This window comes from Tympanuchus pallidicinctus, unplaced genomic scaffold (assembly GCF_026119805.1).
Source record: "Tympanuchus pallidicinctus isolate F22 unplaced genomic scaffold, pur_lepc_1.0 scaffold1, whole genome shotgun sequence".
NCBI lineage: Eukaryota > Metazoa > Chordata > Aves > Galliformes > Phasianidae > Tympanuchus > Tympanuchus pallidicinctus.
The window spans coordinates 6,690,502-6,713,534 of record NW_026294618.1 but is presented as its reverse complement, the minus strand read 5'-3'; the positions used below and the strand labels follow the sequence as shown (position 1 = coordinate 6,713,534).

The 23,033-nt window shown below is 44.5% G+C and overlaps 1 protein-coding gene across 8 annotated transcripts in view; it reads right to left on the bottom strand.

The window, feature by feature from the left end:
- Positions 1-17,419, bottom strand: part of ITSN2 (intersectin 2) — an 87,316-nt gene extending 69,897 nt beyond the window's left edge. For 2 of the 8 annotated variants that reach the window (XM_052687906.1, XM_052687925.1), the window contains exons 1-2: positions 17,304-17,419; positions 6,694-6,757 (exon numbers count right to left, since the gene is read on the bottom strand). In XM_052687906.1, the coding sequence (XP_052543866.1) occupies positions 6,694-6,724 (31 nt within the window). In that variant the 5' untranslated portion in view covers positions 6,725-6,757; positions 17,304-17,419. Of the gene's footprint in view, positions 1-6,693; positions 6,758-17,207; positions 17,283-17,303 lie in introns of those variants that run through there. The other 6 variants (XM_052687933.1, XM_052687941.1, XM_052687999.1 and 3 more) reach the window with 4 other exon arrangements.
- Positions 17,420-23,033: the final 5,614 nt, after the last annotated feature.

Sequence of the window (23,033 nt, the reverse complement as noted above, 5' to 3'; positions counted from 1 at the left end):
TGAACAAGATTCAGGTCAGTTTTCATCTGCAGCTGCTAACAAACCTTTGAGTGCTGGGAGCGGTGCTGGCAGAAAACAAGGAAGAGGATACAAAATGAACCTTGAAATTAGTTGAGGAAAGGATCCTCTTACAACAACAGAAGGTGACATAAAATCAAAGCAGAATTTTGTTCAAATAATATTATATCCTCTACAGCAACTTCTGTAGTTATCTTCATATTTCCAGTTTCTCAGACTTGAAGAGGAAGTCCGGGACTAAAAGGAAAGGAGAACCACCACCAAATAAAAATTAAAAAACAGACAGGAAGAGTGAGACAGAAGGGAGAATGAAGAGGCACTTCCTGAGCTATCTGTGGAATAAAACAAATCAGGAGATATTTTAGGAAACAAGCCATGGTAACGCCTGCCAGCTCAGACCAACTGCTCACCTCGCTGAGCAGCCAGCTCCCAAGCCCAACACCTGGCATGGAAGGAAAGCGTGGAGTGAGCCTGTGGTGGCATTTCCTCACTGTGTTTCCTCAGCCCTCAGTGCAGCCCGTGACCCAGACCTGTATCACATTAATGAGATGAAAATGCATCTATATCTAATCAACCATGGAATCCATGTCACCTTTTGGCAATCCACAGCTTTCAGAGCTTACTGACACTGTGCTAAGTGCTCTGATTGATAGCTGCCTATGGTATTTTCATTTGATACTGGTTAATTCTTCTATTATGAGAGATCAACTACCACTTTGCTGCCACCTTCCATCATTCTATATGCATTTATTGTATCCATCATGCCAAGCTGGAAGGTCCTAGTCAATATAATCACTCCAAATGAGTACGATAGCTTGAGTCCTTCCTTGAGCATCACACTCTCTTGACTTTCAGATATTAACAAACTTGGAGACTTCTGGCGCCAAAAGTCCACAAGTCTGGTTCCAAGCACTTGGAGCTTTGGTTCCCAGGTGTTTTGAGACAATGAGTCCCCGCCAATAAGGAAAAAAGAGAAAAAAACCAGCACATTTTCTGCCAACTGTAAGCTCAATCATTTCATTGTGTACTGGTAAGAAACTCAGTCCCACAAACATTTCGTGGGGTTTTTTATTTTAAGTTTTCCAGCCTTTCACTCCTTCCAGCCATCTCAGTTATGATTGAAGGCTGTTGTTCAATTGTAAGAAAAACAGCAGATGTCTCAACAACTGATCTGGGATACTGACAAGCCCCAACCTAAAGCATCTCTAATTAAAGTAACACTGCAGCATTGTATAAACGCATTCGACAGACCACAGACAACGTCTAAAAATGGTTTATTCTTGCTATGATGATTAGGGGGCTAAACCTGAACTCATTCTGCCAATACCAATTAATTTTATCTTTGGCCTGTTCAACATGTGTAGGCCATAATGACCACGAGAAGGCACAGGATTTAGCTGATGTTCAAAAGGCAGTACTTCACACTGTGACAAACAACCCTAAGTTACACCAACCATACGAAGCAGTTTATCAGACTAGAAGGGCAACTCCCAAAATGTTGGAGCTCATCTTCCTATCAAGATGAGAGAAATTTTCAATAGTCAGAGCCCTGTGAAGCTCTGCCATGTGGTAGATTGATGTTTGAGTCCCTGCCGTGAAGCCTTCAGGCTCTGGCTTCATTCTGGGGAAGTATTTGTTGATCTCCTTACATTTTCTGTTTTGCCTTTTTAAGCATCCGCTCTGAGGTACAACAGAACCACAAGGCAATCTCACTGGCATCCAAAATGATTAAAGCAGCCTAAATTATAGACGTATTACAGAAGATGAATCCCTTGGTCCCCCATTCAGCACAGTCTTACCTTACAAAACCTAACACAGTCCTAAAAGTAAAACCTTATCAAGACAAGGCAGCTTAAAGTAACTCAGTGGATGACGTTTGCCAAGTTACCAACTAATGGTGAAGATTGGTTTAGGACTGCAAGGCACTTCCAAGGTCATCATGTCCGGACTGCAGCTGCTCTGAGGAGGTCCCACACAGAATTCCTTCCCCAAAACCAAGCTCTGCCTTATGGTGCTCAGATTCCTCCCTGACCACAGGGACCACAACATCCCAGAACCATTCCGATTTCCATCCCAACACACTAACAGCCAATTCACAGGGGGTTGGAGCTTCATGATCCTCGAGGTCCCTTCCAACCCAGCCATTCTGTGATCTCTACAGAACTTTGTGCTGCCACTAAGGTCACCAAGTCCAACCCCAATCCACCCCACTGTGCCCACAGTGCACGGTTCCAGAACACCTCTAGGGACAGTGACCCCACCTCCCTGGGCAGCCATGTAGCACTGCATTATGCAACAGCACACAGTATCACTTCACCACCACGTTCTACGATGCATTTCCTTTCCCTCCAATTACATAATTATTACGTGATTATTTAAGACATCCGGTTGTCTTCCCCCTTAGTCACAGCCAAACCCTGGGCTCCCAGCACACAGCAGAAATTCTTCCAGCCTACAGCAGCATGACTACAAAGCCACCTGAGGAAGCACAACGGAAACGCGATGGAACTGAACCAGCGATGCAGTGCTTCCTGATTCTATGAATCCTCCCTGGAAAATGACTCCTTGTGTCATCAGAAAATCTAACCAGCATACACGTGCTTTGCATTAATGATGTTTCCATAAATAATAAATGAGTTCATTTGGTCCCAGGATAACAATCCATGTAGAATTTCACTACTACAACGACCAAGACTGGTACTTCCATCTTCTCTCCCTTTTAGCCAGTTCTCTCTCTAATAAACTCCATCTGTTTGACTCTACCCACAAAGTTTAGAGACTAAAGAAAGCATGGGATGCCCTCTGCATTAAAACCTTGCTCCTTTTACTGTGTTATTATTTACCTCTATGTCTCATTATTTTCAGCTTCCAAAATGACATATGAGCAAGACACTCCCGCAATTCTACAGAACTACTCACTTCTTAGAACTAAAGTACACATCTGATACAGGATGTGCAACTGGAAACCTAATGTTTTGCAGTTTGATAGTGGAACATGTAAGTCCATCTGACTTAAACACATGAAGTTCGCTCTGTATCAAGCAAAAACCCGCATCCTCATGCAGAACCCAGGAATTAATTTACAAATGTAAGTAAGGCCACAGAATATTTCTGTCGCTGCCTTTGAATCTCCCTCATTTCCTTTGCCTTACTCGAGGCGAAAGAACAAGTTCTGACACTTCCTTTGCAAGCTGTAATTCAGCACAGTATCTTTATCTACACTTGCTGATATCCAAGTCTGCAGTTTCCATGCCTGCAGTACACACAAGGTTAAGAGTCATGTTGCACCCATTAAGGTTTTAATTGAACTGCAATGACCAATTCCAAGAAATTTCAGACCAGGGATCTTGAGATAAGACTTTTTAAATAGAGAAGACAATTTGTGACTGCATTATTCTTGACAGCAGTGGAACCAGAACCCCATTCAGCTCTGAATTCACTAACTAAAACCCAGCTTGAAGTATTAAGCTTAAAAAGAAAGTGAAATGCAGTTCTAAGTATTACTTTTTGCACCTCAGCTATCAGAGGTGTTTTCCTGTTGGACCACTACACATTGTATCAAAGGAAACAGGCGGTAGGAGGGAAGAGGAAGGACAAACAAAAACATAAACAGGAAAACCAGTCCCAAAACTCCCATGGTACTTAAGGAAACTCTGTGAGATACTGATCAGCAAAGACTGCCTTCCTCATTCCCGCCCGACTGTCAAGATTAAATCTCCCTAAACCAAGATCCAGCCCGTCTGAGAAATTCTAACCTACAGAAGAGTTGGGAGAAGAGCAACATCTTGCAGCTGCTCTCCAGTTGTAGCAGAAAACATCCCACGGCAGGGCAAGCTGCTTTATGACAGATATAGCAATCAGAAAGATAAATTACGTGGAAGTTGTTTCAGTTCCTACCCTATTTTGAACCACTAACTCATTCTTTAGAAATGTAATTTTGAAAGTATTTGATATTTAGTTTAACCACTTTTACAGGATTTGAGATGAGTTCCTTAGATTAGCCTGGATCTCACAGTAGACTCTCTGTGATGTCTCTGATCTATCTGGCGCTGTACACATGCCTGCAACTTGCAGCCTTTCCATAGTAAGGCATCGCTCAGTCTTGCCTGTTCACATAAGAAGTCACCACAACCATTACAGTTAGCCTAAGTTTGCCAGACCTGGCAGATGCATCCCGAGTTCCATAAAATCAACGTGCACTCCTCAAGTCCTGCTTCTCCTCTCTGCATTTCCAGTCTGTTAGTAACACACCCACAAAAGTCACCTTGGACTAAAATGGAAGGTCAAAGGGAACCCATCTGTAGATGTTCACTGTGTACTTGTAGATCTTTAGAGAGGAAAGGTAAGTGGTTTAGCAAGAGCATGTGTCCCAGGAGCACAGAAGGTCCCACCAAGCTGAAGTTTACGTGTGACTACAGTTAGAAAAGAATATGCCAGTTCTCAGCCCAACACACAGCCTGCACAGGCTGCAGAGTCTTGAGAAGCTGGTTTGGGAGAGCTCCCAAGGTGCCCTCCATGAATTCAAGGCTCTGAACTGGAAGCCAGCAGTTAAGTGAGTTAACCTTCTTCCCTTTCTCTGCTCAGATGGAAAACAAGGTGCTGCAGACTCTTCTGCTCACATTGTTTGAGATGATGTAAGTATCTCACTTCGTCATCTGAACCCTGCAGTTCTCAACCCCGGTGTCATTCTGTACCATGTAATTGCTCTCTTGCACACACACGCTATCTGCTAGCTTTTAACACCAAGCACCAAAAACAAACCTGAAACTACTTTTGTAATTAATGACCTAAAAGCTAAGACTTTGCACCTTGATAAGAACGAGAGGTTCTTCCCCCAGAAAAAAACCCCGCAGTTTTCCTCTAGCAGAGAGCAAAAGGGCCAATGCTCCACGGCAGGCAGCCACTGCTCTCCACTTGGGCTGCAGGAGTGCCTGTGAGTCTTACTGCCTCATGCATCACTGCATTCTTCATCCAATGCTTGAAGCCATTACCAATGTCTAATACCATAATCAGAGGTCTGCAGTGAGTGTTAAATGTAGGTGATCTACTTTGGATGCAAACAGTAGTAGGAAGTAGCAGGGAAGGGGAACACAGATTACAGAACAGTTCCAGTAGTAAAAATTGCTCAGTATTTATCCAGAAATCAGTTAAAACTACTCTTTTCTTCCTTGCCTGGTATCTTTCATATTTAATCAATTCTGATGAGAAACATCATTGCAAAAGCACACACAGTCATTCAAATACACTGTGAGCTTAACTGCTGCCTGCTAGCTCACATTTTCTTACTAAGTATTTCAACACAGTGAAACTCATTTCTTGACTCAACGAAACCTTTTGGCCTAGTTCCCTTTTGAACTGTGCAAGGGATTCCAGATGATGAAGAGGAGCTCTTCCCCAAGCTACATCTTTCTCAGTTCAAGTCATGCATGTGATCACTGCTGTCAGATACCTGCAGTCCTTCACCAGAAAGAAAAGAGCCAAACAAAGAAGACAGAATCGTCCACGTGTAAATCAACCACAGGACAGCTGAGAGCACAAACCCATGTCCTCTCTGAAGAGCATTTTGTGTTTAAGCTGGGGAGCAAAGAGCACACAATGACAAGAAAATTGTTTTTCTATGATGCCCAAGAAGTGGAAGTGATACGTAGGTTTTTGCCCTATGATATGCAATATGTTGACTCGTTTTACTTCTCTTTTAAGTCTGTGGAACAAAGTCCAGATCAAACTGCAACTGTCTGTATAAAAAAAGGTGTTTTATGCACACGTTAAACATGTAAAACAGTTTAAATTTGAATTCCAAGCACTTTGCTTTGGCTAAGAAACACTTTTCTTTTTCTATTTCACTCATTTTAACAGCAGTGATCTTCTAAACTGGTTACATGCAGACCCCCCAGTCCTGCAGTAACCTTCACAGAGAAGAAATACCTTTATCATTCAGCTCCCTATCTGGAATATCTAGAGCACCAAGCATTGTTCCTATATTTGTCTTTCCATTTTGGCCAGCTTTGCAAACAACAGCACATAAACATAACATTTCTCAGCAGACAGCTGCAACTTGTGCCTTCACAAAGAAGCTTGCTTTAGAAATAGTGAGTTCCACTGTACACATAAACACACAAACAATTCTAAACTTTGGTCTTTTACACATCTTCGATAGAGAATCACCAAGAAACAAATCCACAAGTTTCCACAGAGTGCAGAATTAAGAGGGAGGTTCTGAAGTTTTTCTTACTTCTAAAGATAGTTCTAGTTAACACTAAATGATTAACATATTCTACTATTTCAGCTTAAGTAGCAAGTATAACGAAACAAATGTTGTGCTGCATTACATAACACAAGAGGTATGCAAGTCAAATCAGCTATTACTTTGCATTTTCCCACTTGCAGTCAGGCAGTGCTCATAACACAAGACCAACATTCCTCACCCCTTTAAATGATCTGAGATTTCTAGATGCTCCAGGCATTTCTGTATCTAAATCATGCCACAATTACGCTCGCAGCCAATTTCTCCTGGTCTTACAAGGTAAGCTGAACTACAGGAAGCAGTCTGCAGCAAAGTGTCCACAACGCTGCAGCAGATACAAAAATCAGCTCCTTTTTCACAGGGCCATTTCAACAAAAAATAAAAGCGAATGCTCCCACCCCTACCTGAACAACCAGAACCGAGCTACTCACCATTCACCGCCATGGGAAACTGAGCCATCATGGTCCTGAAAGTGCCTTGCTAGCTTTCAGCCATCTGCAAAATAAAAACATGGTGCCATTAATAATGCAACAAGGGCAAAACGTCGCGGCGCGCTCCTGCTGAGCAGGGGAACGTCTGTCCCCTTCAGCTCCCACTTCCGACAGCAGACAATGCAGGGCTTCACACTGCTGCTGAACAAGCTGAATTTACATTTGGGAGGGGGTGGGGATTTTTTGATTATTATTATTATTTTTTTTTTGCTTGCAGTCTTGAACCTAGTGGCATATTTTTAAAGGAAAACAGTGCCGACTGTTTAGCAGCTCCTGCATAAAGCACACAAACAGCTGCCTCAGGGCATACAGAGTGGGGTGCAGCACTCTCTTGGCAAGGGGAGGGCCTGCATACCCTAAGCGTGCTCCCTGGTGTTATTTGTGCCTACCACTAAAAAGTTCACCTGCAGCTCCGTATGGAATGCTTCTGCTGAGAAAAGAGGAGAAACAACCACTGTTCAAACTCACCCATTCCTAAAGAGATTTACAAAGAGAAGCCTCTGACAGGATGCACTCTGGAAAAAGAACTGCCCTAATAAAAATCACAGAACGGCCCGGGTTGCAAAGGCCCACAGTGCTCATCCAGTTCCAACCCCCTGCTGTGTGCAGGTCACCAGCCAGCAGATCAGGCTGCCCAGAGCCACATCCAGCCTGGCCTTGAATGCCTGCAGGGAAGGGGCATCCACAGCCCCCTTGGGCAACCTGTGCCAGTGCCTCACCACCCTCGGTGAAAAACTTCCTCCTAAGATCCAACCTAAACCTCTCCTTGCCTCAGTTTAAAACCATTCCCCCTTGTCCTACCACTATCCACCCTCATAAACAGTCCTTCTCCCTCCTGTTTATAAGCTCAAGTACTGGAAGGGCACAATGACTCTTCTCCAAGCTAAACAATCCCACTTCTCTCAACCTTTGTTCATAGGAGAGATGCACCAGCCCTCTGATCATCTTAATGGCCCTAACTTGCAGTTTCCTTTCCATCAGCAATGCATCTCAACCCCATGCAGCCCTGCCCCCAAGGAAACTGCTGCACATCCCATCCCAAAACTCACACAGCTGGAAAGAAAGCATTCCAGTTCTGCTGCTGGATAGAAGAGAATATTTGTGCCTATTGCACATTCCTGCACGGGTCCAATGTTAACAACCCTGCCTCTGTATATTTACACGCTATTATTTTAAAATCCATTTTAATACCTATTATTCATATGCTTATACACCCTGAAAATGCCATGTAAAATCAGGTGACTGGGATGGGATGTCATCCATTCATTCTCACTGGGTCACCTGTAAACATCAGAGCCATGTGTGCACTGGGCTTCCCCAAAATGAGCCAAGAAGAGCACTGCATCCAAACTTAACTCATCTGCATTGCTCATATAACTGCCCAGTGAGGGAAGAACAACATATCCATATCTTAAATGTAACACATTACAGAGCAGTTTCATTAGGAGACTTGAAAATAGCCACCAATGTCAAGTATGCTAATGATACTGCTGTGCAATGTGTTCTATGCAGACAAACAGATGCATACATATCACAGCTATATCGTGTCGTTTATGTAGGATATATGTAGGATACACACCTGTGTATGTGTGCACACATACAGAATACACACACACATGTACATAAATAGAAACAGCAGACGAGTCCAAATGATCTCTCAGGGTGACATTAGGCATCAGCTGCAGAAAGATGAAAAAAGGAAGCCTGGATCTATTCCAAGAGAGGAATTCTAAAATGAATTTGGGTATTTTTAGGTTGCTTGCAGCAACCTCTCCTAGGCTCTACAAGCAAGAGACACTTGAGATCTATGAATAGCTCTCCTGACAAATGCTTCCAGTGTTATTAAACATTGCTACAGCATGCCTTGCTGCAGAAGCTGTTCTGCCAGGAGGGCCAGGAGAGAACCTGAAGGCAGGAGAGCAGCGGGATGCTGAGCAACACCCCCAGGAGCAGCAGAGCAAAGCACAACACAGCAATGTAGATTCATTCCTAAAGCCCAGAAATCTCAAGATACATTTTTCAAGTCAGCTACGGAGGAGTCAGCCTTTGCAGTTCTTGGGTCTGATGAAGCATGTGACTGGCTCGTGTACACTGAGCTCCCTACACTCTCCCACATCTGCGAGTGGGAAAAGCAAGCTGGATTGTTAACGGGCTCAAATGAACAAAGCTTCTCTGCCCTGTTCTGGTTCTGATGCTCCTGGAGTCTCAGCTATACCTTAAAAGTCAACCTTAACTGATAATTGTCACTTTGAGACAGCAGGTCTGCAGTAGGCGCTTCCACGTGCACTTGTGGATGACGATCAGTAGCCTGAACAGACCACAAAGATGAGGAAACAGCCATTATAACCAGAACACCTCACAAAAGATTCATTTCTGCAAAACATTATAGAAGAAGTCTTGGTGAATTCATTTCTCAGCTCCCATCAATGCCAAGAACAGCACGAAATCCAGCCTGCCACCCAGCAGCTTCAGGTGTCCCACTGACCATTGGAGACAACACAAAGTCCTTCTGCCATTTAGGGGGAAAACATGAAAGCTTGGATGCTATATTTAAAGGGTAGAACCATCAGCTCTTGTAAACAAATTCTCAGTGCTTCAAGCACTTGTTAATTGTTTGAGATGTGCCAAAGTGCAGCTTCTGCTCCCTTCCTCCATAATGGGATGGGATGGGATGGGATGGGATGGGATGGGATGGGATGGGAAGGGAAGGGAAGGGAAGGGAAGGGAAGGGAAGGGAAGGGAAGGGAAGGGAAGGGAAGGGAAGGGAAGGGAAGGGAAGGGAAGGGAAGGGAAGGGAAGGGAAGGGAAGGGAAGGGAAGGGAAGGGAAGGGAAGGGAAGGGAAGGGAAGGGAAGGGAAGGGAAGGGAAGGGAAGGGAAGGGAAGGGAAGGCCATTGAGACAACATCTGAACTGGTCAGAATGCAGGATAAAGGGAGGGGGGAAAAAAAGAAAAAAGCTTCTCTGAATGTTACAGAAAAGCTCTGCCCTGGAGGGCAGTGGGCACAGCCTTGTGCTGCTGGAGCTCAGGGAGTGTTGGGACAGGGCTCTCACCCACAGGGTCTGAATGATGCTGTGTGGAGCCACGGCTTGGACTCAATGGTCCTTGTTGGATCTCTTTCAATTTGGGATATTCTACAGTTCTATGATTTGTGACTGGTATATTCTTTGTCATTTTACAAAAAAACAGCCTTACTACAACCTTTGTTATCATACCTACATCACTTCTTTCTCCAAATTATTTCCTCAGAGAAACCACAGGTGCATGGTTTCAGCTGGAAGGTGAAGGTCTGGAGTACCTGGTTTGTCACCCCAGGTGTTACTGGAAGAAAGCAAACTCTACAGAAGCAACACATCTGGACACCTCTACAATTTTTCCACCTTTCTCAAGGACAGCAAGAAGCTGCACTGCAGATTTCTGCTGTAAGAACAATTAGGAAATACTGCACCTGATGAACATTACGGCTATTTGCTACTGAGCTAATTACAGATCATTTTCCATTCCTGCTGTTTTGTACTTTCTGGTTTAGACCCTCCCTGCAATAAACAGGATCCCAGTATAACATGTTATTTAGGTGAGACCTTGCATGGATTATGGCTATTTTAAAACCATAAGGCACTTGAAATGAAAGCTTTTAGAACCCAGTCAGTGTCAGCCTCCCAGGGGTGAGCTTTCTTCCAAGCAGCAGCCACCTGCATGGAGGCAATTTCAAGTCAACCGGCCAACACATCCCATCAACTGTCCTTTCCAGGACTTCACCCCACGATTCAGTTTAGAACTGCAACAGAGGTAACCCAGAACCACTCCAACAACACCTTCAGAAGTGCCAGGTACTCCTCGGGGCATCTCTGCATGGAGGAATTGCTACTGTGACCTCAAAAAAGGGCAAACACCATTCAGACTTCAGTTTCTATTCTACCCAAGTCAGGGCTCTAACACTGACCAAAACACACCTGAAGTCAGCAGATAAACTCTTTCTATCAAAGAACAGCACAGACGACAGAAACATTAACTTCACTATTCCTCTGGAAGGATTTGTTCTGCATTTGGCTGCTGCATGTCGACATCTAGAAAGTCTCTGCTCCCACTCAATTCCGTTTCCAACTTTAATAGCCTCCTGACCCTTGGATTACCTGCTAGCTTGAAAAAAGGGTTAAATGGCATTGGAATTCACATAACATTCTTCTGCCCAGCTTGCCTGATTCATGGGTTTTCTGAATATACTGACCATGCAAAATGGATGCCATGCAACCTAAAAGAATCGCCGTTTCCATTGCGATGGTGAAACATAACTGTGATGGTTTGACTATTTTCTTTTCAATTATTATTACTGGGTATTTTTCCACACAGCTGCCCAGTTCTTCAGAAGCCATTCAGAATAACACGACTCAGCTCAGCTCTGTCTGGGGAGCCATAAACCCTCCTATCGTTTCTCTCAGACCCTCCCACATTTCACTGCACAGTCATTTAGGGAAGCTCATGCACAGAGTTCAGAGGAGCAATGTAAGCTCAGGACATCACCTTGCTATGTGAATATGTGTGTCACTAAGCTAAGAAGACACAGAACCCTGTCTGTTCATGCTGTCCCAGCTCTGATTCTTCCTTGCAAAGATGTTTTGAAGGGGAGAACAGGAGTCTCACTTTGGGAAACTCACTACTGAAACCTTAGGGTCTTCCCATAGGAGACGTGTACATGAACTTCAACAGAAAAAGATGGGAATTCAACCCAGCTCTGCCTCACACTGACAGAATACGTTCACTAACCTGATTCCAGACAAGGAGACACATCACCACCTCCACTTTGTTTAGAAAGAAGGAAAAAAAAAGAAAAAGAAAAAAAAAAAGCAGCAGATAGATTTAAAAGAAAAAGTCCACGTTAGCAACAAACACAAAAGCTCTCCATTTCTACCTTTGAGAAGGAATTCCAGGCTGTAGGTTGAAGCCTTCCCAGAGAACTGAAAGTGATACAATTGCTCCTGAATGGGTGGTAACTTAAAATACGCTCCTCTTTCTTGCTTCCTACTTCCTTATTTGCATGACTGCACTCGGTATGCTGCTTCTTGAAGTCTGCAGATCTCATTTTGAGACACAGATTTCAGCTCTAATTCTCTGCCAGCTCCATACAAGAGCCCTAAGATGCCATCCAGTGAGCTCCATGCAGCTCCAGAAAACTTCCACGTCGCAACCCCTGAATTCATAGGGTCACAGAATCACCAAGGTTGGAAAAGACCTCTAAGATCATCCAGTCCAACCTTCCATTTGCGTCACTGCAGACTTGGGCAAAGCACCTGTGTCTGATGAGCTCTCTTTACTGTTATTTCTCATTCCAACCACAATGAGCAACACTCAGGGCAGGTTACTGATGAGCCCACCCATTTAACATCTTGTCAGACACTCTTCTCAAAGAGAACTTTGAGCCTCCTCCATCCATTCCAGCAGAAGTACAAATGAAATGTGCTTCCTAACAAAGCAGAAGTAACATAAGTACTCTTCTCTTACTATCTTCCACTTCAGATAAAGCAGCTGCTGTTTCTCCTTGATGAACAGCCAAAGAAGCCCCACTGGAGAAGAAAGCCAGGCTGCAGCACCTCTCCCTTCCCATCTGAAGACCCAGGTTCACACCATGCTCAGCCCCACCTGTGTCACAGTCATCCTGTCCCATCAGCAACTGCCCCTCCAAGCATTCCTACAACACAGAGACACCGAGATACAGGCAAAACCAGAACGACACCTGGGTGCCCTAAAACTGTATGAGTGGCACACTGGGATGTGCACAGCACCTACTGACAAACTACAGTTGTATGATCGTTAGTGTAAAAGCAGTAACTAGTTTTCAGGATCTCCAGTGTTTTGTGGAAGTCTGGCTTTGCTAGCTAAGCAAGGACTCTTTCAGGTCATAACAGGAAAACAAGTGAGGGAGAGGTTCAATTGGCATTTGGTTTTTAACCTTCAATTTGCTATACAGCATGCAAGTAACATGCTGACATTACAACCAAGCTTCATGAACTCAGGGAATCAATTGTTGTTGGAGTCAGACAAACATCAGGTGGTGAGGCACTGGAACAGGTTGCCCAAGGAGGCTGTGGATGCCCCATCCCTGCAGGCATTCAAGGCCAGGCTGGATGTAGCTCTGGGCAGCCTGGGCTGCTGGTTGGTGACCTGCACACAGCAGGGGGTTGGAACCAGACGACTGCTGAGGTTCTTTTCAACCCACGCCATCCTACGAGTCTATGATTCATCTCAATGTTGGGTGAAGGCCCAAGGAGCTAAATCATACATAGCTAGAAAGACAGTTTGATCTTACTAAATTCTTAGTAATGTAAACACATTAACATGTGTTAAGACTTAAATATTTAGTGTTAAAATTCTTCACCTCTGGGAACTAAGGTAGAGTTGCATCATTGGAAATCAGCTCTGATTTTTGATAGGCCGCAGTATGGCCATAATGGGTAATTCTTTTACACTGCAATTGTCATATTTTTAGAAACAAAGAGGAGTAACTCCTATTTCCTGTTCTTCCCAAACGTTGCTTCACGTACTGTTGAATCATGAACTACTGATAGCACTCAGGACTGATGCCACAGCATTTCAGAAGCTTCACTTGCATCAGCCCTGAAACTTCTTAATAGAGGAGTCAACTCTGAACTTCAGTCTCCTCCTTCTAAAGCTGAAGGAACAACATCCAACACCAAGTTCTTCCCATCCCATCTGCTGCCCCTGGTACTGCAGTCCCAAAGCAGCACTGGACCAACGACGTTTTTTTTACAACCTGTAACTGCAAAAAGAATTAAAAATAGCTCTCAGATAATTGTTCCCCATTAAGCAATTCCAGTGAATTACTCCATCATCACGTTACGTCATCTGAGTTTCATGTGGTATTCTGAGAACAAGAGTTACACAACGCAGCGCTCACTGCACACTACCAGCTCAACCCAGCCCAGTAGCAGCCAGCTCTGCCAGACTGCATTCCCCTACTGACCAAAGCAAAGCCTTAAACGTGCTGAAGTTCAGTAGAAATGAAACTGCATCAGTTCCACGTTTCCTTCCTGATTGCTATTTTACGCGTCTTTGAACATTTGGTGCTAAAGGCACCAGAAAAACAAGTCACTGCAGTCTCTGTATCATGCTGCAGTATGCAATACAGCAAAGTATGTGGGACTGCATGAGGAATCGAAAATGCCTTGTAAAACAAAATCAACTCCCTTGTTTTCTAGAGAAAGGCTTAGAGAATAAATTAAAAATCCTGATAGATGGTTTCATCAGTGACCAAAAGCACAACGTGCCAGCGACCAGCATGCTGACATTTTTAGCCTGGCTTTAAAATTACAGTGCAAATCAGTCCATCATTCAAAGGAAACTGAGCTTACAAGCCTCACGGTTCTGTAAAGATCCGTAAAGATCCAGAAACTGAATTCCAGAGGTATTCTGGCACCTGCAACATTTGCAAATGAGCATTTGAAAATGTGAGGATCACTTAAAATAGCTGCTTTAGCACTGGAAGGCTGAGCAGATGCTCTAACAGGAGCGCTTCCCCTCCAAAGTATTCCTTTACACCATCCATCCCTGTGCAGGCTACAGAAGGAAAATGCAACTTTAAAAGGTAAAAGATGGTAAACTGATTTTAAAGCTAAAAGAATACAGAATATTGTTTTATCTCATACCAAAAATAAACATCACAACCTCGAAGTACTTTTTGCAAGTGTTTTACTGACAAGTGACAGTGCTTGAACGAGTCAAAGTCATAAAAAAGGTAATTCCCCAATTAGCTGCACGTTTGTTATCTTTATAGACCAGTGGTCACCTAAGACATGGAGAAAGGTAAAGAAAGGTCACTGACTTTCACACACCACTCAGCCAATGAAATGAATGCTCCAATCTAGCAGTAATCCAGCACAAATTCACAGACATAAATCCTACTGCTCTCCCAGCTCTCACAAAGGGACCATGTTTATGTCAAGCCTTCCCCTGAAAACATATCAGGATCCATCCTTTAAGCTCTTTATCTAGAGATGTGGCATTACTCTGAACTAAGAGTGACTTTCAGAAGTCAAAACAATGTGAAAACAATCAATGGCAGTAGATGCTATGCGTGGAACAGAGCTGGGCCTGGTGCTGCCATCAACACGAGCTGAGGTCACTGCAAGACTTTGTGGCTTTGGAAAGGTTCTGGTGCCTGGGGGAGGATCCTGATGCTGGAAAAAGGCAAATATCACACCCATCTTCTACAAGGACAAGAGACACAATTCAGCCATATAAAAGGCTGCAATTCTGACTACAATCCTTTGAAAGATTAAGGAGGATAACCCATCCACTGGAACAGGTTGCCCAAGGAGGCTGTGGATGCCCCATCCCTGCAGGCATTCAAGGCCAGGCTGGATGTGGCTCTGGGCAGCCTGGGCTGCTGGCTGGTGACCCTGCACATAGCAGAGGGGTTGGAACTGGATGAGCATTGCGGGCCTTTTCAATCCAAGCCATTCTATGATTCTGTGATGATTCTGTTGTAGCCATGTGCTGATGCTTGAAGAAAAAGGTGAATGCAAACAGCCAGCTCACATTTATTTTGGATAAGCCTCTCCTGGACCACCTGACAGCTTTCTCTTCTGATCTTAGTGCTCTGTGCCCTGTGGATGAGGGGAGAGCAGCAGGTGCTGCTCATTTTGACTCTCCAACAGCTTTTATGAGGTCTACCAGTGCATTCTTATAGTGAGAGCCAAACTGGTGAAGCAGAGCAGTGGGCCAATACCATTTGACATCTTTGCTGATGAGCTGGGCAGCGGGACGCATAACCCTGAAGAAAGGATAGAGGATGCCAAGCCTGCTGCATGCTGCCCAGAAAGGTTGAGGATCTCCACCCCAGAGGCATTTCCGACATGGCTGGATGCTGATCTCAGCTGGCCCTGCTTCTAGCCAGGGTTGGACCACACCACCTCCAGAAGTCCGTTCCAAACTAAACTATTCTGCGATGACATTTTAGGTAAACAGAAGCAAATGGAAACAGTTTAAAGGTATTTAAAAAAAAAAAAAAAAAAGATATTTGAGGTATTTCCTCTCAAGTGAAAGCAGGCCAGAAACAAATATTAAAAATGAGGATGTCCAACTTCTGAGGCAATTTCAGAAAGGAAAAGAGAATAACTCAGGACTTCCAAAGGAATCTCATGAAACACCGCCTTCCTCAATTTTACGTGCTGACCAAGATGCTGCTTCTGTGGCAAGAGCAGAGACTTGCAAACTGTTAATTAACAGGTCAGAGATATCTGTCCCTGTTTGCAATAGGAACCAGAGAGCTGAGCGTGCTGCTGGGCAGGGCCTAACCATGAGGACTTCTCTCAGCAGATACCTGCGGTCAGGAGGTGTGAAGCTTTTTGCTTTAAGTCAAGCACACAAACCACCTTTCTCTTTATAAATCCCATCTCTTTTCCCCTTCCAGCTCCAGACAAGTGGATGAATGAAAAACTGCTATCAGCCTCATGGTTTAACTTCAATTTTGATGGCTTGCTACTTTGCTTGGGAACAAAATTAATTTGCTGTTCTCTATTAAGGACCACAAACAGAATTATCTGTAAATAAAACTACTGTAAGACTCGCTGTGGTCCCTCTCGCTGTAATATCTGAAACTGAATAAAGCTTTTTCTCAGCAACACTGTTCAAAATCATTAACAACTCAGTTCTGCCTTGAACTTAATCTGTCTCTGCCCACAGTCAGAATGGTAAGAAAGCATGCAGCCCATAAAGCACCGACAGCATGAAACGTCTGCAATGGACAACTCCATAAATGATAAGGCTGTGGGAACGTTACATCCCAGACTGAGCTGCTCCTCGGATGTACCTCACATCCTTGATCCTGTACAGACAGGAGAAGGAACAAAAAAAATAAATGCAATTCCCTCAGGGCAGTAATTAAACGGAAAATCGTACTCACTTGATCTAATTTGGGCACCTGACTGAGGAGGCTGACCAAAATCTCTCCATAGCAGAGAGCACAGAGCAGCCCGAACCCAAACCTGTGGGGATGCTCTTCATCCCCTGGACGTCACACAGGGCCTGGGCTCTGACCAATTATTTCTCCAAGGACCCAGAGTGCTGTGAAACACCGTAATTTAGCCAGGGGGAAAAAAACAACAACCGAACAACCGAAATACGATGGATGAACCCAACGGGAAGTAAAGTAGAAACACAAAAATGAAGCTTAGCACAAGAATGAAACCCAGCTAGCACCCAATTTACCCAATTAGCTCCTACAGCTCATTATTTCTAACCATCACCGCCGCGTCGGCGGATTCAGCTGTTGGTCACGGGTGAAACCTTTGAGTTTCCAAGCAAACTACGTTTGTTTGTTGTTTGGTTTTTTTTCCGTCGAGACGACGAACTGCCACCAACTTCAGCCCCCCGAACCGCGGCTTCTCACGGCAGCGACACAACGCAGCGCTCCGTCCCGCTCACCGCCCGCCCCGCGCACCTCAGCGCCGCTCCCGGCCCCGCCGCGCTGACAGCGCCGCCGCTCACCCCCCTGTCCCCCCGCTCCGCACAGCCGAGCCGCCGCCGCCGCCGCTACCTGTTGCGCCGCCCGGGAGCGCCCGCGCCGCGCCGCGCCGCCTCCTCCTTCGCCGCCCCACAACATGGCGGCGGGGGCGGGGGCCGCCCGCTGTGGGGGAAGGCGGGGGGCGCGGGCTGAGGGCGCCGCCGGGTGCTCGGCTTGGAGCGGTTCCCTACAGGGAGCTGCGGGTGCCGTCGCCGCGCCCTGTGAAGCTGACCGGCGGAGCTCGGAAAGCAGCGCAAAGCTCCGTCAGTTGCAATCCCCTAAGCCTAACCTCCAGCCGGCCTTGGATAGGGCGCCTTTAGGAGCCGCATGTAGTCGCAGGATTCATTCTGCAGCTTCCCTAGCAGGTGGAGCTTGCTACGTACCAAAAATTAGCGTCTTCCTGCTGCGTTTTTGCCGTGTAGATAATTACATATCATCTCCGAGTACAGTTTTTTCCAGTGACTCGTTCTTTCAGGTTCTCAGTGGACCCATCCACTTTGTTACACCTTGTGCGATTCAGCGCCATCCCCTAAAGTCACGTCACTGTGCCATGTTTTGGTCACGGTCACAGCAGGACGCGCTCCTGGACGCTGTATGTATTTCTTTGGTGTTTAAGCTCAAATGTTTGGCTGCTGCTCTGGTTGCCACGTGGCATTGCCAGCTTGAGTTAACGTAGAATCATAGAATGGCCTGGGTTGAAAAGGACCACAGTGATCATCCAGGTTCAACCCCTGCTATGTGCAAGGTCACCAACCAGCAGACCAGGCTGCCCTGAGCCACATCCAGCCTGGCCCTGAGACATATTCACCCTCCCAGCTTCCTCAGCCCTCTTTGATTTAATGCTCTCAAAGAGATGGCATTTCCCTTCCTTACTGCCAGCTCCAAAGTACACGATGTGATTTGGATGCACAGATATTTGCTGTGGAGGTGGATGAAACACGTGTTCATGCAGCACTTGCTCACTTTGTGTCTTAAATTGCTGTGGTTGTGCCATTATCTATGTCTTCAGCTGTGCAAATTCTGTGAGCAAAGCTTCGTTTCACTCCAAAGGGTTGGCTGAGGTAAAAGAACAGCACTGGCTCAGGCACAGATTCCTCTGGAGCCTCTCTGATGGTAATTTCTCATTTAAATTAATTTCTAATATTTCTTATAAAGCAGTCTTTAATCCCTTTACGACATACTACAGTGATATTGCCTGGTTCTCAATGTGACTTTGCTGCACAGGCATCACCTACAGCCTTCTTTGTATTTAAGAATAACACTTACATTGGACATAACAGCATTTAGATTCTCTCTTGCAAAAAAGTTTAAAGTAATAATAACCAGGTAAATGTATTTCTTCTTGTAGTAAGAAAAAGATCAGGCTGGTAATTATAGTAATAAAGCACTGAGGGGGAGGCAGTAGAAAACCTACCAGCACAAGTCAGTAAGAAGAAGTTAGACCAAGGTCTGTGAGCAGTTACAGAAGGATCATCAATCCTCCCTTGGATGCTGACCTGAATGAATTCTCAATGAACCTTACATGTCTTTCGTTCTCAGCGCCTGGGCTTGCCAAATGAAGGGAGTGAGGTGACATCCCGTGTAACATTGTTCCACTGCACAAAAGGATGGGCACCAAAGCTGGAGGAGGAGAGCTGGGGGAGCCCATGCTTGGAGCGAGGTAGGGCACGCTGCTGGGCACGTGATGCTGAGTCACACGGGGCGAAGTGTGGATGTACATTTGCTGGTTCGAAATGTATCTATAGTTCTGCAGTTATGCCTGTAGATACACTAAGCAGAAACACAGGGGTTATGCCTTCTTCAGTACCCCCCAGGAGAAAGCACTAATGTAATGCAGCGAGATAACTACTAATTGCCTGCTATGACACAGAATTTAAGCCAGAAGCAGACTGCAATAATACGAGCTTTGTTGCCTGGGATGGAAACAGAGAGAAAGCAAAATCCAGCTGACTCCCTCGAAAGGAAAACCTTGAGTGTAGAATTAGCATATCAAAGCTTCATGTGTTACTGTAGACAAGTTGAACGCTGTTTCATCTTCATCATCACTAGCTAATCAGAGCTATTAGAACAACACATATCTGTAAGATTAATTAGCCAGCAGGAAGAGGAGCAGAACTCACAGGCTGCTGTGAACACACAGCAGCCCTCCAATCATTTTTCTTTGTAATTAGAGCAAAGTTTAGCGTGAACTAGAAAAAAATGCATCCTTGAAATGAACTAACTCTTACCCAGCTTGAGAAGACTCTCACAGAGGCATCTCAGGGTTTGGGGAAGAGTCTACTTTTTGCAAGCTTCACTGTGGTTTTGGGAGGAGATATCAAGTATTAGGTAAAATAAAAGACCTTTCTTGCAGTAGTTGGTACCCTTTGGGCAAGGAGTAGGCAGTAGAAAAGCAACTTAAAGCTGCAGGAATAAGTTTGTTGGTCCTAGAGAGCCATTAAAGTGAAGAAAATTACTGATGAGTAATAAAGAACATCAGCTGAAAGGAGAAGAAACCAATCATACGATTGTATAGAAAGCTCTGAAGACATTGGGGCAGAGTTTCAGCATATTATCAACTCAAAAGAGATCAGTTAAGGCAAAATGTGTGGGAGAAACAGAAAAGAAGCAGGATATACTGTAAGCAGTAGTAATGTTACTGTTAGCATTTACTATTCTGTAAGCTCTTGGTCATATCTGAGCCAAAAACAACTTCCAGCATAAAAGCTACCAAGATCTTATGAAGAGAAGTAAAGTAACACAGAGTCTTTGCTGTCTTTAGCATAATAAGGGAATATAGAATAACAGAATAATTTGAGTTGGAAGGTGCCTTCAAAGGCCATCTAGTCCCACTCCCTGCAGTGACCACATTGCTCAGAGCCCTGACCATCCTGACTTGATTACTGCCATGGACAGGCAGAGGGCACCACCACTTCTCTGAGTGGTGCCAGTGCTTCATTACCCTTACCGTCAAAACTTTTTCGTTATATCCAACCTAAATCTCCACTCTTTTAGTTTGAGACCACTTCCCCTTGTTCCATCACAACTGACCTTGCTGAAGAGTCTGTCCCCTTCCCTCTTACAGCCCCCTTTAGGCACTGAAAGGCCGCTCTCATGTCTCCCCAGAGCCTTCTCTTCTCCAGGCAGCACAGCCTCAGCTCTCAACCTGTGCTCACAGGGAATCTGTTCCATCCCTGTATATCCCTAATATCTCCATCAGTAATCCAATCCTTATTTGAATGTTATTATTTTGTAGGGGTGCAGAGCTGGTCGGCACTTGTTCAGAGCAGGAAAGATTCCTTTGGCCAATCATACTGAAATTATTTTGAGATTTATAGAAAAGCAATATAACCATAGAAAAAGTGGATTTTCAGGCAGGCCAGAATGTGTTGCGAAGGCAACATTGACTCATGCAGACTGAAATTTGGCAAGTAAAGTCTTACCAACAGCTGAACAGACAGAGAATTTAACTTGCAAAACCTACCTACAGCACAGGCATTGAGAAACAAAGAAGCACACACAAATTTCAGCTTTTAAGTACTGGCAGCAACTAATTAATAGCATTAAGCAAGGTTATTTCTTGCAATTTGCAATCCTTAATCTCTAATTAGTAAATAATACTTTGGAAGCCAAAGTTGCAAGTTCTTTTCAAATGCCTTTGTTTCTCTACTCTCATGTGTTATATAGCAAGCCAAGAAGCCAGTCCAATCCGACAGGTTGCTATCCTTAGTTATGTTTGGTGTTAACTGATTCCCCTCCCCCCCCCAAAAAAAGTTTCAGTTTTAGGTGCTAGAAAGATATTATTAGGTTTATATTGTTAAGATAAAAGAGAGCCAGATGGTGTGAGGGTACAGGGGGCAGCCAATTAATGCATCGTCCAGCTGTTCCCAGGCCCCTCACAGGACCTGCAGCCCATCCAAAGCCCATCCTAGAGGTGCACAGGAGCACAAAGGCAATGGCTAACCTAAATCACAATTGGTGATTGCTGCTCTGTACCAGCAGCTGCAAGGGAACAGTGGTTTCATGGGCTCCAATGTTCGGGTACAGCAGTGAGTGAGACTGGAATCCAGGGAGCAGATTACTCTTAAGAAGTCACACAGTGCCTCTTACCAGAATTTTGTGACACCCTGTAGAATTCTAAGATGTTTTTCAAAGATGAACGATATGAGAATCGGCTTTTGAAATAATAATTCTCTGATCTTTCACGGTGTTTTTTGAGTTGCTGTAAAAAGGAAAGTTTTCCAGATTCAGAGAGATCTGCAAAGATGCAGGCACAGTGAGAGTAAATAAAACACTGCTGCAAAGAAAGACAAAACAGTGCAAGAGTAAATTAAATGCATGATTAATAACATAATTAATACAATCAGGCATTAATCGACAAGTCAAATATCGCTCTGGTTTTAAACCCTTTTATGTAAGCCTGCGCTGAAGCTCTGTTGCCAATGCCTGTGGCTCTGGGTGTTACAACGCTGAGTGTTGAGGTGCTGCTGCCACCCTCTGTCTGTCTCATATTCTGCAGAATTTTCCCCACACAGACAACAAAATCAAGCAGGAACTGTTCTCACTAATGCTGCAAATAACAACTGTGTTGTGAATTCCAGCTGCTGGAGGTAAAGAAGTTGTTGCATCCAGAGGCTTGGGTTTGTTCTCCTGTCTTCAGCCAAAATGGAGTTGGCTTTTAGCTTCTGGGTTTTTCTGCACTTGAAACTTGTTTTTGAAGAGTGGTGAAGTCAAAGCAAGTCACTGTGTAACTTAGATGGATGTGAAAGTTTAACAGAGTTTAGAGCTGAAGTCCAGGGAGCACAAAAAGAAACCATATTATCACTCACTGCTGCTTCATTTGAATTTTTGTGCAAGATTTGTTTTGCTTTCAAGCTGCTTCTTGCTTTGGTAAGGGAAACCTATAGCAAGTTGCTGCTCTGCTTCATCGATTTCCATAGAGGGCTTCTTAAAATTCATTTTCCTCAATAAAGCTGTAATGGTGAGACTCCAGAGTTACTAAATCAGCGACTGTTGTTGAATAACCTACGATTCTAATATTTCTGTGCAGTAATTCTCACCTATCCATTACTTTAACCACCAGTTCTGAATTGTTCAAGGCAAAATCCTTTCTGTTCTGAGTCAGCAGTGTCAGGAAATGAGCTTTTAGTGCCTAATAAAATAAATCTATTGGCACTTGTGCTGGAGTCCTTCCAAAGCAATGCGATACTGCTTTGCTGCACTTGAATTTGTTTTTCCCTTTTGCACCAGGATCATCTGGATTAAATACAACTACTTTGACTAATATCATGGCACCAGGTGAGTGTATGAAGTGCAGTGACAACTGCAAACAGCAATTTCTCCCTGCTAGAAAGTGTACCGTGGTCCATATTTCTACCACACTGAAGCCCTGGATCCTACAAGCAACCAGCTCAGCGCTGCCTAAAAAGCACTCTTTGGATCATCTTTATCAAAGAAATTAAAATCAGACGAGAGAGAGAAGCGTTCTGGGCTTCCTACAGGGCCACTGAAAAGGAATGGTGCTATAAAAACAATGCCAGGGGAATAACAAGCTTGTAGGAAAACTCGTATCTGTTTCAGCATCACAAAACATCAGTGCTGCAATACATAAGTGAGAAGTTTCATCCACATCATTCCAGGTTGCTCTACGTCAGCACACCGCACTGTATTCAACTGCAGGGGATGCATTCAGTGCACCTGCACATCCCCCACTGGCATCTCTTTTAAAGTGGCCCACAGATAGGTCAAGAAGGGTTGAAATAGAAAGAACAAAGTACTCAGACA